The sequence below is a fragment of the Gopherus evgoodei genome, chromosome 24 (assembly GCF_007399415.2).
Source record: "Gopherus evgoodei ecotype Sinaloan lineage chromosome 24, rGopEvg1_v1.p, whole genome shotgun sequence".
Taxonomy (NCBI): domain Eukaryota; kingdom Metazoa; phylum Chordata; order Testudines; family Testudinidae; genus Gopherus; species Gopherus evgoodei.
The window spans coordinates 632643-646613 of record NC_044345.1 but is presented as its reverse complement, the minus strand read 5'-3'; the positions used below and the strand labels follow the sequence as shown (position 1 = coordinate 646613).

Sequence of the window (13971 nt, the reverse complement as noted above, 5' to 3'; positions counted from 1 at the left end):
AGGCAGACCTGTCTTCGGGAGACAGCAGGACCAAACCACCGCCACCCATCACCAGCCACCTTCCCCAGGCCCAACTCCTGACTGCCCGACTTCAGATCCTGCTGGCAGCTGCAGGGTCATGGGGAGGTCAGTCAGTCTGGAACCAGCCTCGGTGCATGTTTGTGTGCCCATGTGTGCAGGAGACACGCACGTACCCTGCCGCAGTGTCAGCACCCAGAAGGAGGATGGGAACTTGGAACAATGGATGGATGCTCTCTTCCAGCTCCAAGCCACTGTGAACTGGAAAGCTGAGTGCAGCATGTTGCACCAGTGACCCCATGCACCTCTTTGCACGAGCAGCCAAATGCTGGGCTTTGCACAAGCACCCCTGGGAGAGGTTTCCTGACAGGTGTGTGCAGCATACGGCCCATGATACATCATCACTCAGACAACGATTGACACCAACCATCCTGCCAAGTCACCCCCCCCTCCATCCCACAGGGTCTTCCAGAGACAGGAGGTCACCCCCCACATATCACAAGGCCTGCCAGAGACAGGAGGTCACTCCCACATGCCCCAGGGCCTGCCAGATACACAGGAGATATAACTCCACACACGCATTTGAGAGTCTGCCATGGTGGGGGGGGGGGTGTCCCCTCCCTCCATGGGAAGCCCAAGTCCCAAGACAGGTTGTTCTCAGCCCATGCTGAAGGTGAGGCAGCAAAGCCAGGCCACCTAGCATCTGCACAAATCAGCTCTCAGGACCCAACCTAAGCTCCAGAACAACACAACGAGGTCATCTTGGAAGCACGTTCACCTCTGAAGTCTGCTAGCAGGGAAAGGCAGAGGGGGGCAGGCGGGGACCCACAGATCTGGGAATGGGGAGGCACCATTGGTCAGGGCACCCAGCTGGCATCCCACAGGACCAGGGCAGCACCAGGGCAGCAGTGCACATGCGAGGGTCGCAGAACGAGGCCAGGCCTTTGATCCATGTTCCCTAGAGCCCAACTTCTGGCGGTGGCCAATGAGGATAGGCCATTCTCTAGCCGGGGCTGGCTGGGCATCTTTGCTGAGCTGCCTGCAATGACACAGGTCCTTTCCGGTGAGGGTCCGGACGGTCAGTGCATTTGGGGATTGCAGAGGTTTGCAGGACACAGAATCTGGAGGCAGTGTTGGTGAGGGTCAGTTTACAGAGAGTTAAGACAAGTGACGGGTCTGATTTCCTGTTGTTGGCCCAATGGACTGGAGTCTTCACTCCAAAGTCCCATCCACTCCCACAGCATCATGCCCTGCACCATCTCTGCACCTCGTGTGATGGAGTAGGGGCTGTCTGTGTGGGGAATGGGAGAGCAGGGGAGGACTTTAGGGGATGGACAATACCGGAGCCTGTAACCTGAGCTAGGTAAGGAAGGGAAAAGGTCAACACCTTTGCCCGGGAAGGAGGACAAAGGAAGGGAGTGGCAGGAGGGAAGCAGTTTGAGTTTGGGCTTGGGGCTGTGTGGGCGGAATTCAGGGTATCCTAGCTAGGATCCAAGCACCCTGAAAGCCCAGAAGGACTCGATGGAGGGGTCCTGACTGTGCCTGCAAGCTCTGCTGTAACCTGTGTTCCTGTTGTCCAATAAACCTTCTGTTTTACTGGCTGGCCGAGAGTCACTGTGGGTCCCAGGAAGAGGGGTGCAGGACTGGACTCCCCACACTCCGTGACACCTCGCTGTCTGCGGAACCTGTCAGATCTCCCGAATCCTGCTCTGCCATCCTGGTACCCTCCCTCTGCCCGGCTCGGGAATGCAGCCGTGGGGCTGGACCCTGGCGGGGTGAGAGCTGTGACTCTCTAGGCCTGCCTGTTAGTGCATGGGGAGTGTTCCCCAGCTGTTTGAATGTGTTCGTATCTGACTGGGGCCCATGGGACACAAGGAGCTCCCTGGCGAATTCACGCAGCTGGCCGGGAAGGTCGTTCCTGAACCACAGCCAAGCCCTCTGCCGCACCGAGGCTCACTGAGAGCAGCGTCAGCCGTGTTTACTCTTTGTTTCCATTGCCGCCATAACAACGCGATGAGCCATGTCCAGGTGGGCTCCCTCCAGCCCTGGCCCTTCCTGCTGCTCTCAGCCAGGCAGGCCAATGCCAGTGGCTCGGCTTGATCCACTGCGGCAAGGGACTAACCCGAGTCCTAATTAACAGGGACTCCAAAGAGGGAGGGGGAGACAGAATTCCTGCTTGGATTCTCCCAAATTACAGAGAACAGAGATTTTCCATCCTCGTGCTTTGCGTGTGCTGCTACCCCACCCCTGTTTTCTTTCCATGGCAACATGCGCTCTGGGACGCAGGCTGCACACTGCTGGGTGGGTTTGGATCCAAGCATCACGACCTCCTGAAAACATGCAGTGTCTGAACAGGCCCACACCACCCTCCTCGCTAAAAACAGGATGGGGACTCAGATGTGCTGCTAGCTAGAGAGGCAGAGGCAGGACCTCTTGACACGCACATTCCCCGGGGGACTAGATCCAGAGAGAACATGGTCAAACTGCAGCTTATTCTGGGGTTTTTCTCCAGGTGAAAGTCTGCTCCAGGCAGCTGCACCCCCGGCAGCCCCAGAGGCCCCGCAAACGATGGGAAAGGTAGAGACAAGGACAGCACAGCTTGCGATGCAAGCGCCCCTCTCTCCATGAACGAAAGCTGGGAAGACATGAGCAGGCAGGAGGGTTGTGTCACCATCCAGCCCATGGCCTGCCATGTGCAGGGAGGGGAGATCCGCAGGTATTAACTGGCCCATTATCAACCCTGCAATCTCCCCTCTCTTACAACGACATCCCCAGGGAGCCCTGGGCCCCGATTCGGGGGCTGCTTCACTCCCGTTCAGCTGCAGCTGACTTACTTTCCATGCACACGCTCTCCGAGGGGGGCAGGCTGCCTCTCCAGCAAAGAGCATGGTTCAGTGTGGCAAATCCAGCACAGACTCTGCCTTTTGTTGGCACAAGGGATGAGCCCCGTTGCAGATGCATGTTAGGGTTTAGTTCCTTCTATTTCGTGTTTGCAGTTTTCAGGTAGCGCTTTTCAGTGCAACAGCTTCAAGCAGCAGAGCCAGTCCCCGGAGCAGTGTGCACAGAAGAACAGAGGCTGAAGGACTGAGAAATTAAGAGGTATTGGCTAGGGACGAGAGAGAGGTTTTCAGATGGGATTCGAGATGTGGCCGGGAGACTATTCCCTGCAGGAAAAGCTGCAGAAGAGGCTCTTTCACATGCAGTACAAGGCCCCAATATGCTGCGTCTGCAGTCTTCGCAGGATAAGCAACCGAGGTGACAATCACAGTGTCCCTGGGACAGGGGAGCCTTCTTCCATGCAGTAGGGAGCCGGGTGGACTGACCTGGGAATGTCATTTAGTTTTACTGGGACTGTCTGCGTGGGGGATGGGAGAGCAGGGGATGACTTTAGGTGAGGGACGGTACCTGAGCCTGTAACCTGAGCCAGGAAGGGGGTGGGGAGTCGACACCTTTGCCCGGCAAGCTGGGCAAAGGAAGGGAGCCTGCTGGAGGGGTTTTTGGTTTCAGTTTTGGGCTGGCTGGGAAGATACAGGGAACCCCAAGTCTGGGGTCTAAGCTCCTTGCCCCCCCGAGGGACTTGGCTGAGGTGTCCTGGTTGTACCTACAAGCCCTGCTTGGGACTGTGTTCCTGTCATCTAATAAACCTTCTGGGTTACTGGCTGGCTGAGAATCATGTCTGATGGCAAAGTGAAGTGGGGGTGCATGCAGGACCCTCTGGCTTCCCCAGGACCCTGCCTGGGCGGACTCGCTGTGGGAAGCGCACAGAGGAGCATATGCTGAATGCTCCAATGTCAGACCCAGGAGGTGAAGGCGTGTGAACTTATTGTCCTGAAGACAGTCTGCTCCACGGGAGAGGAGGCTCCCCAAAGTCCTGCCTAGCTTTGTGGGGAGCAGTTCCAGAGCATCACCCGGGGACTCAGTGACAGCCTCCTAACTCCACAGTAGTTTTGCACACAGCATACCTCATACCATGATGATGAGTGCATTGTAAACGCAATGCTGCTGCAGCTGGGCCAAGCCAGACATAGCACAGCACAAAGCATCTGTCGCAAAGCTGTGACCATTCCCTGGGGCCTGGCAAAGCTGCAGCAATTGATGCTAAACTGCTGTCAATTCCCTGCTCACTTGAGGATCACTAGAAGCCTTATAAGCCATATCAGTGTTTTACAGAGGGGAAACTGAGGCAGAGAGGAGGTTACACAAGGAATCGGTCACAGAGTCAAGAGCAAGAGCAGCTCTTTAACCAACCCCCAACCACCTATCCTCCTGCAAACACCTCCCAGCAGGCTCTGACCAGCCGCCCCATACAGGGCGGGGTGGCAGGTTTAGGATGTGGGGACTAAGCTAAAACATTCCAACTCTTTTACGACTCGCTGCACATTCAAACCCATTCTGCACAGATTCCCAGTTTAGCTGCTACAGAAAACCAATGTGACAAATAATTTGTCCTTGGAATTTGCAACGCTGAGAGAAGACACTCCGTTTCGACCTCTGGCCCAGTGCAGGAAGTCCCCGGGGAGAGACAGGCAGGCCCTTTGGAGATACGGGGGCTGAGAAGGAGTTGCAGGGTCTGCTGGGGAGAGAGACAAGAGCAGGCATCTGCAAGGGGGTGATGCTGGGGATTCGGTCTCCAGGGTGGCAGGGCACAGGGAAAGTGCAGGGGTGTATCAGGCTCAGGGGGTATAGGGGCACAGAGGCGCAGGGGGTCAGCACATGGGGGGAATGGAGGTACAGGGGGGTTGGGATATAGGGGTGTGGGGGGTTGGTACACGGGGGATATGGATGCACAGGGTGGGTCGGGGCACAGGGGGGTCAGGTATAGGGGCACAGAGGCGCGGGGGACGGCACATGGGGAGATTGGGGGCATGGGGGGTCGGGGTATTGAGGCACAAAGGCAAGGGGGTCAGCACGCGGGGGGATAGGGGGTATGGGAGATTGCGGTACAGGGGTTGGGGTATTGGGCACACGGGGAAATTGGGGGATCGGGGTATTGGGGCACGGGGGGTTGGGGCACATGGTGGGATTCGGGTACAGGGGGTCGGGATAGTGGGGCACAGGGGGGTTGGGGCACATGGCGGGATTGGGGTACGGGGGCTCTGGATAGTGGGGCACGGGGGGGGTTGGGGCACATTGCGGGATTGGGGTACGGGGGGTCTGGGTATTGGGGTACAGGAGGTCAGGGCATTGGATCGCAGGGTGGGTCGGGGTATAGGGGTGCGGGGGGCCAGGCTCGGGGGCATTTCAGGGCGCGGCGGGAGGGCTCGTGGTGGCTGCCCAAGCCCCACCCCCGCGGTTCGGGGCCCCGCCCGGGCCGGAGCCGGAGCCGGAGCCGGCCGGGCCGTGTGGTTCCGGGTCGGGCGGGAAGATGGCGGCGCCCATGGAGCTGTTCTGCTGGGCCGGGGGCTGGGGGCTGCCCTCGGTGGACCCGGACTGCCTGGCCGTGCTGGTGAGCGGGCCGTGCCGTGCCGTGCCGTGCCGGGCCGTGCCGGGCCGGGCCCCCCGGGTCCCGCCTGGGCCTCCTGCCGGGCCTCTCCCCGGGACAGGGCCCCGCACCCCCGGGGTCTGGGGGGGGGGACCGGCACCCCCGGGGTCTGGGGGGAGGGGAGGACCCGCACCCCCGGGGTCTGGGGAGTGAAGGACCCGCACCCCCGGGGTCTGGGGGGGGGACCGGCACCCCCGGGGTCTGGGGGGAGGGGAGGACCCGCACCCCCGGGGTCTGGGGGGGGGACCGGCACCCCCGGGGTCTGGGGGGGACGGACCCGCACCCCCGGGGTCTGGGGAGTGAAGGACCCGCACCCCCGGGGTCTGGGGGGGGGACCGGCACCCCCGGGGTCTGGGGAGTGAAGGACCCGCACCCCCGGGGTCTGGGGGGGGGACCGGCACCCCCGGGGTCTGGGGAGTGAAGGACCCGCACCCCCGGGGTCTGGGGTGGGACCCGCACCCCCGGGGTCTAGGGGGAGTGAAGGACCCGCACCCCCGGGGTCTGGGGGGGGGACCGGCACTCCCGGGGTCTGGGGAGTGAAGGACCCGCACCCCGGGGGTCTGGGGGGGGGACCCGCACCCCCGGGATCTAGGGGGAGTGAAGGACCGGCACCCCCGGGGTCTGGGGAGTGAAGGACCCGCACCCCCGGGGTCTGGGGAGTGAAGGACCCGCACCCCCGGGGTCTGGGGGGGGGACCCGCACCCCCGGGGTCTGGGGGGGGGACCCGCACCCCCGGGGTCTAGGGGGAGTGAAGGACCCGCACCCCCGGGGTCTGGGGGGGGACCGGCACTCCCGGGGTCTGGGGGCAGGGGAGGACCGACACCCCCGGGGTCTGGGGGGAGTGAAGGACCCGCACCCCCGGGGTCTGGGAGGAGGGGAGGACCAGCACCCTTGGGGTCTAGGGGGGAAGGACCCTCACCCCTGGGTCTGCGGGGGGGGAGGGGAGGACTGGCACCCTCGGGGTCTAGGGGGAGTGAAGGACCGGCACCCCTGGGGTCTGTGGGGAGTGAAGGACCTGCACCCCCGGGGTCTGGGGGGGACGGACCGGCACCCCCGGGGTCTGGGGGGAGTGAAGGACCCACACCCCTGGGTCTGTGGGGAGGGGAGGACCGGCACCCCCGGGGTCTGGGGTGGGACCCGCACCCCCGGGGTCTAGGGGGAGTGAAGGACCCGCACCCCCGGGGTCTGGGGGCAGGGGAGCACCAGCACTCCCACCGACATGCTGGGCAGGGGGAAGGCACGGAAAGCCTCAGGGTAGCTCCACAAAAGGACACCAGTTTTGCACCCCAGGTTTCCTTTCCGATGGCTGGCATCCAGACCCACGTGCCGAGCCACTTTAGCTAGCCAGTAAAAGCCAAGGAGAGGGGTTTGGGCTAAGCCCGGCCCTCAAAGGGAATTTGGCACCTAAATCTGGGCCATAGAGAGGCATTTGTCTCTGCTCCGGACTCCCCTATCCTGGAGCCACGCACCTACACTGCTTCTTGCAAGAAACAGGAGGAGGAGGTGTCACCTCTGATCGTTAGCCTAGCCACCTAGAGTTCAGCGCCTCTGATGTGGAGAAGGGATTTGAACTTGGGTCTCCCCATCTGGCAGGTGAGGTCCCTAACCACTAGTCTGTGGGGTGTTCTGGGGCCATTCTGCCGTGACTGGAACCGGGGTCTCACATCCCAGCTGAGCGCCCTGGCCGCTGGAGTCATTCTCACTCTGAGCCAGTGCAGAGTTAAACATTTATACACAGACTCCTTCTGAGTCTTTCTTCCGCTTCCCTTCCAGACCTACGCCAGATTCACAGGCGCGCCGCTCAGAGTTCACAAGGTCACTAACCCGTGGCGAAGTCCCTCAGGTAAAGGCGCTTATGAGAATGGGGCAGGGGCATGTGGGGGATAGAAATAAACACATGGCACACAGGTGATTATTGGAGCCATCACAAGCCACCGGAAAGTAGGCAGAGATTATCTCCCTGTTACAGGTGGGGAAACTGAGGCATGGTGAGGTGCCCAAGGCAAACTGGTGGGACAGCCAATATCAGAACTGAGGAGAGCTAGTTCCCAGCTTTCCTTGAGGCTGCTGGGCTGCACGGCCTTTAAACAAAGCTTTCCATTTAATTTCCCCATTTTCTTTAAGGAGGCAGGCAAACAAACATCTCCTCTTTCCTGACTTCATGGCCCTGCCCCGGGGCGGGGGGACATTCTCCCTTTTGGAACTCAGCTGTCAGAGCAGCCCAGAACCCCTGCCAGAGCTGACAGCTCTGCGACATGGTGTTTGTTACTTTTGAATCCTGTCTGCCACATCTAGCCTGGAGACTCCTCAGCAGGGGCCAGCCACATGGAAAGTGTGTGTGTGAATTCCAGCCAGTTCGGAGCTGTCCATGTGCAAAATCCATTTCACCTGGGAATAAGTCTCTCACATTGTTCAACGCCAGACCAGTTCAGGCTTCCAAAAGGAAGTCACTACGTGGGCTGAGACCAAACACGGAAACCCTGAGCACCACTGCGGCATGTGAAAACAAAAGGGTCTCTTGCAACCTATGTGTGATGCTGCCACCTGCGCCAGGATCCCCAATGAGAGCAGGTGGGGCTGGGGGTGCTCGCTGCGTGCAGGAGGCCTGTGAAGAGGTACCTCTGGGCAGGGTCTCCCCTGTATTCCCTTTCTCTGCTTTCAGGGTGTTTACCTGCTCTGAAGACCAAGGAGGAAGGTGTCCTGTCCCAGATGCACCAGATCATCACTCACCTCAGGAAACAGGTATGGGATGGGGACACTGACTCAGGCCTGTTGCCCCAGAGTGAGAGGAGACAGTCACCTGCCCCCTGCGGCTCACACCTATGGGGGTGGGAGTTGGGGAAAACTGAGAGTGAAGCCGCTGATGGAAATAACCAGGAGGGCTTGCTGCAGTGGGTGGGGAGCCGAGGCATGGGTGAGCAGGGAATGCCAGAGCCTGTAGGAAGTGACCCTTGGAGAGGGGGCTCAGCAGGGTCTGCAAACCCTGCCAGTGGAAGCATTGTGTTACGCAGTTGCCACAGGACCTTGCCCATGGACCTATGCGGCGACACCTGGCTGGTCCTGCAGTCAGACAGTCTGGACTAGGAGAGGGGTAAGAACTGCCAAAGGCCCAAAGCCCAGCTCAGCTCCCCAGATCCTGACCCATCTCCCCTGAGCAACACATCTGTAGTGGCCCTGTCACAAGGGCCATGGAGGAGAGGGCAGAAGATGCAGGGGTTCCCGTCAGAGAAGCCCTTCTGTTCCTGTGTGCTAGTTTCACCCTTTGGAGTTGCTCTGTGTCTGGAACTTATGTGAAGATTCAGTTCTTCCCCTCCTGTCTTCCCTGCCCCCAAGTGCTGAGGCAAATAGTGGACCAGCCTCGTGGATGGTTTGCCTGGGGCTGGCTAGCTGTGGGGAGGAGCACAAGTGTTTCCTTTGAGGCCTGAGGGAGGTGTCAGTCTGGGGACTCGGGCAGCTCTCAGACGCCAGGGTGTGGGCCAGCCACGCCGCTATTCAGGCTGCTCCCAGCTCTGGTGGAAATAGGCCTGCCTGGTGCCAACTTTCCTTGGAAAGGCTGGAGCCGCTCCCCTGCGCTGCTTGCACCTTCCATCCCAGACTCTGCCTCGGCCCCAGCTTTCCTCCTCTGGGTCATGTGGCAGCACAGGCGAGCACAGCCGCAGCCAGTGTGTTCTGAAACGGAACAGGCTTCTGGCCAGGTTAAACACACCAGGCTGTGCTCGCCCCAGGGCTGGCCAGAGTCTCCCCTTGAAAGATGTAAGGGGAGCAGGCGGCCTGTGCACTGGGCTTCTGTCCACGCACTTTCCCCCAGCCCGTCGATACTGCTCCCTGGAGTGTCTCTGGACGTGAACACAGTTCAGCTTTGGTCAAGCTGGGTGTCTAAAGGGAATACGTCTCCTCTGGGCAGATGAGCTCTGACTCCATGCTCTTGGAGTCGGCCGCGCATCAGCATGTGCATTTTAGGAAAAACCCACGCGTGGCACTTACTGCCTGGAAAAGCATCTGTCTGTGAAAGGAACTTGCCTGGGGCTAGTGTCATCCGTCCCGCATCCCACCCCTGCCTGTACTACCCAGACAGGGGCCATGTCTGCAGTTCCTGGGGTGGGGGCTGGAGCACAGGATGAGCTCAGTCGCCACTTCCAGCTCAGGCCTCACACTGTTCCCTTTACTCTGTAGCAATACAACGCTGACTCTGATCTCTCTGCGAGACAAGGGGCAGATACACTAGCCTTTGTGTCTCTGCTAGAGGAAAAGCTGCTACCTGTGTTGGTGAGTGCATTGTAGGCCAGTGGAAGTGCTATGGGAGGAGCTAGCTAGTTCAGAATTCAGATGGATTCTGGGTCCAGCCCAGTGGGACGGTCCCTCACAGTGAGTGACTGAGGCATATTGGCAGATCCCAGAATCGCAGGGTGGAATCTGGAGATTGGGATTATGGTGCAGTGACAGAGCTGTGCGAGGATCAGGGTGGGGGGTCTGAGGTAGCAGGGTGTCTCGTAGGGCACTGCAGAAAGCAGCCCTGCACTAGTTCTTGCGGGTCACCACTGTCCTCATGCCGTAGATTCACACGTTTTGGGTGGACACAAAGAACTATGTGGAGCACACGCGGAAATGGTACGCGGAGGCCATTCCCTTCCCGCTCAACTTCTTCCTGCCCAACCGCATGCACAAGCAGCATCTGGAGCGGCTGCAGCTGATCTGGGGGGAAAGCTGCTTGGAGGACGAGGAGGAGCTGGAGAAGGAAGTGAGTGGGCTGGTGGAATAGCTAAGCTCGGCTGTCATGTTGCTTCTGGGGGGAAAGATCCCAATGACGGGGCACTTCTGTTCTGCAGCTCTTGCTACCCTTGTGGCAGCTGGGAGGACTGGCTGGGGCTCCTGGGAATCCATCACCTTGCCCCTAGATGGAAGCAGCATGAGGGGTCACCTTGTCCCCAGCCGCTGGGCATGCTCCCAGTTCCCGCTGGATTAGAACAAAGCCAGCTCCCGTGGGGCACTGAGTTTAACCCTTTTGTGCCCAGCCCCAGAATACTCTGGTCGTTGGCTGTGAAGCAGAAGCCAGGGTCGGTCCCTGGCAAGGGCAGGTCAGCCAGTGGCTTTGCTCCCAATAAGGATGACATTTGCTCTCTTTGCTGCCGTTCTTGGACTGGAGATAGCACAGTCCCAGGACATGCCTCCTGCACCTCGTGTGCTGAGGGGATGTGACACCAGGCCTGCATCTCTCCTGCTCCCGTAGATGTACCGCGAAGCCCAGGAGTGCCTGACGCTCCTGTCTCAGCGCCTCGGGGACCAGAAGTTCTTCTTTGGAGACTCGTAAGTGGCTCTTGGAGGAACTTTCTTTGTGCGGGGAAGCGAGGGCTCTTTCCTCACCTGCCCACACGTGGATCTCATGCCTCTGCCTGGCACTCATGGCTGGGAGCAGAACGTCAGAGCAGAGGGGTTATGGTGTTAAGTCTCAGGTCTCCTTGCAGCTCCCTGGCATGCTGCGAGACCCGGGCTTTGGCAGCCCTTTGAAAGAGCTCTGGGGATTATAGAGAAACCTCGGAGGCAATTAAAGCGAAAGTGGGACCGCGAGTTGGGCTGAATAGTGTCTCTCTAATGGAAGGCAGGGCCCTGGGGAGAGGGCAGTTCCTTTCAGTGCATTAGGCTCCATCCGTTCCCACTGCCGTCCCGACAGTTCCCCTTCCTCTCCCGTAAAACTGAGAGCCAGGACCAGATGTTCCAGCACTTCAGCCACGGCCTGCGTAGGAAGTTTTAGCCCATTAGATGGCTGCCTTGTTTGCTTCATGTTTAATGGCCCCATAATTTATGAAGCTATAAACGGTAATGGCTGAATATGCTGCTTATTCACTTCCAAAGAGCCAGCTGCGGTGAGCAGGAATCAGAGAAGACAGACACTTATTCAAGCGCTTGCTGAGAAGCCACCTCCTGCCTTTGGTGCCCTAGCACCTTTGGCATTCAGGCACCTCCAAGATTGCCTGCAAGAGGAGTTGTGAGCTCCCGCAGCCAACAGCCCTACCCAGCTCCTGGCAGCACCATCTCCTGGGACAGGCCAAGATGAGCGTAGCTGGGCTCACCACCCACAGCCAGCGCTCCTGCTCTGCTTCCTGCACGTTGGGACTGGAGTAGCAGGGAGAGGAGCAGCCTCAAGGGCTCTAGGTAATTTGGTTATGCCCAGCATACACAACAGTTGGACCCTAGTGACGGTGTAAATTTGAGCCAGCCTGTTCCTACAGCCTTGGGTCGTGTGTTCCCAGTGCTGAGGGTCCTGGGCCACTGGTGCTGACAGGTCAGGAGCCACTAACTCAAGCTCTCTTGCCGCAGCCCTGCTTCCCTGGACGCATTCGTCTTCAGTCATCTGGGGCCTCTTTTGAAAGCCAAGCTGCCCAACGGGAAACTGCAGCAGCACCTGAAGTCCCTGCAGAACCTGTGTGACTTTTGCTCCTCCATCCTCAGCCTCTACTTCCCCTGGGACGGAGGTGAGCAGCCAGGCCTCCAGCCGATCCTTTGGCACTGGGAAGCTGTGGGTCAGCTGGAATCACTGAAGCAAGGTCACAAAGGTGGGGGTGGGGGGAGGTATGTGAACAGGCTTGAACCATGCCTCAGACCCCACTAGCCACAGGCTGAGACTTGCTAGCCCACGGCAGATCAGGAGAAGTGGGACAGTGCCTTGGGGAGGAGATCAGCTCACCTGGACTGCTCCACTCCTGGGGAGGACTGGACTTCCCACCAGGTGTAACACAGGGAGTGCTCTGTATCGGCCATGGTGGAGGCATCTCCTGACACCCTGCTGGCTGTAAGGGTGGGGAGCGCCCCCTCTCCAGCTCTTGGAAAAGGAGGGGCAGCTTTCCTTTTTTCTCCCCCTGCTGCTTTCGGACCCTTGCCCCAACTATTCCCTGTTCACCCTGTTCCCCTCCCCCGAACGAGGGTAACATGGCTATACTCTTCCAGGCTGCCCCCGCTCTCTGCCCTCTGGGCTGGGGTGCACGTCGCCAGTGGGATCTAGGGTTCTGACGTGTTGTTTCCTTGCAAGGGGACGCCCCCTCCAGCGCCCCCAAGACATCTGCCTCCGAAGGGACCGAGTCTGAGGAGGAGCCCTACAAACGGCGCAAGCAGATCTTGTCGGTGCTGGTGGGACTGGCGGCGATGATTGGCTATGCCTTCCTCAGCGGGATCGTCTCCATCCAGCGGGGCCCTCCTGGGGCTGCCGGCCCCCGGCCAATAGCCTTGGAGGAGGAGGAGGAAGAGGAGGAGGAGGAGTGAGGCTCTGGTCTTGGGGCTTTGGTTCTCACTCCTCTCAGTATCACTTGAACTGACTCTTTTTTTACAGTGCTGGGTGTGCCTAGTCTGATTCCTGCAAACTGCCCCCGTGTCCCGGCAGGATCTAGTGGCCCTGTTCAGTCTGGATCCTGGCGCTGCTACAAACACCAGCCCAGATTTCTAGACTGCGTCGCAAGCAGTCTGCCTCCCCCTAATAAACCTGGAGCGCCCCCTGACGGGCATCTCTCTGTGCTCTCTGTCTGTCCTCTCTGCAGCCCTGGGCACAGAGCCTGCGTAGTGCTGGGGGTGCTCAGCCCTCATGGACCAATGTGCTGGGCCCTCAATCTCTCCCCAGGGCAGACCTTCCCCAGGGGCCCCGCAGGACAAAGCAGCATGGAAAGGGAACCTTGGCTTGAAGCCGTCCCTGCTGAGCTCTGCCCCACAATTCCCTGGCTACCCCCAAGACAGCAGGAAGAATCCTTTTGGCTTCACATGCAGCTCTGATTCCATCTCTCCGTCCCCTGAAGGCTGTGTCATACGCTAGAGCCTGCGCCTTTCCAAGGCGGGGAAGCCACAATTGGAGGGGCCTGGCCTAGAGGTTCACAGTGACTCTGCCTAACTGCTGGGCTCTTGACCTGGCCCTGCCAGCAGCTCCAGCCATAGAATATGAGTTGAAGCTTCAGCTTCTGGGCCAGCAGCCAGAACCAGACCCTTGGGGAGCTGCCCTGAGATTGCCAGCCCAGCTAAGAGCAGTGGGGCTCAGGGAGAGCAGGGGCCATTGGGGAATATTTCCCACACGTCACTTAGTGGGTAGCGCCTGCCCTGAAGTAGGGCACTTAATATCTGCAGCTGGCTGCTCTCTCTGTCCAGTCAGACCTCGGATCCTCACCTGTAGCATTATGAACCCGTGGTTAATTGCCCACGGGACAAGCCCGGGTCTTGTAGGACGGGAACTAGGAGACTCCATTTGCCTTCTCTCACCTGTTCACTGTTTGTTCTCCCTCAGTCATGGCCTCTCCCAACCCAGGGGTCCCAGTTGTTTCAGTCTCTCCAGGAGGCTGATTGCTTCCATGGCTCATCTCTGGGCCCCATCTGTCCCGCCATATCTGTTGAGGAAGAGCAGCCAGGACCAAAGCGTGGGTGATTTGTCTGACAACCTTTTCATGCTTGCTTCCATCTCATTCTCTAGGCAGCCCGAGGCTTGGTTTGCTGTGGCCGTG

General features: G+C 59.6%; 1 protein-coding gene across 1 annotated transcript; it reads left to right on the top strand.

The window, feature by feature from the left end:
* Positions 1-5330: 5330 nt before the first annotated feature.
* LOC115639415 (metaxin-1-like) lies at positions 5331-12999 on the top strand. The gene is made up of 8 exons (XM_030542123.1): positions 5331-5464; positions 7274-7343; positions 8163-8242; positions 9674-9766; positions 10056-10238; positions 10728-10804; positions 11816-11970; positions 12525-12999. Exons 1-8 carry the CDS (start codon positions 5384-5386, stop codon positions 12752-12754), a joined length of 969 nt encoding a protein of 322 aa, XP_030397983.1. The 5' UTR covers positions 5331-5383; the 3' UTR covers positions 12755-12999.
* The last annotated feature ends 972 nt before the right edge of the window (positions 13000-13971 follow it).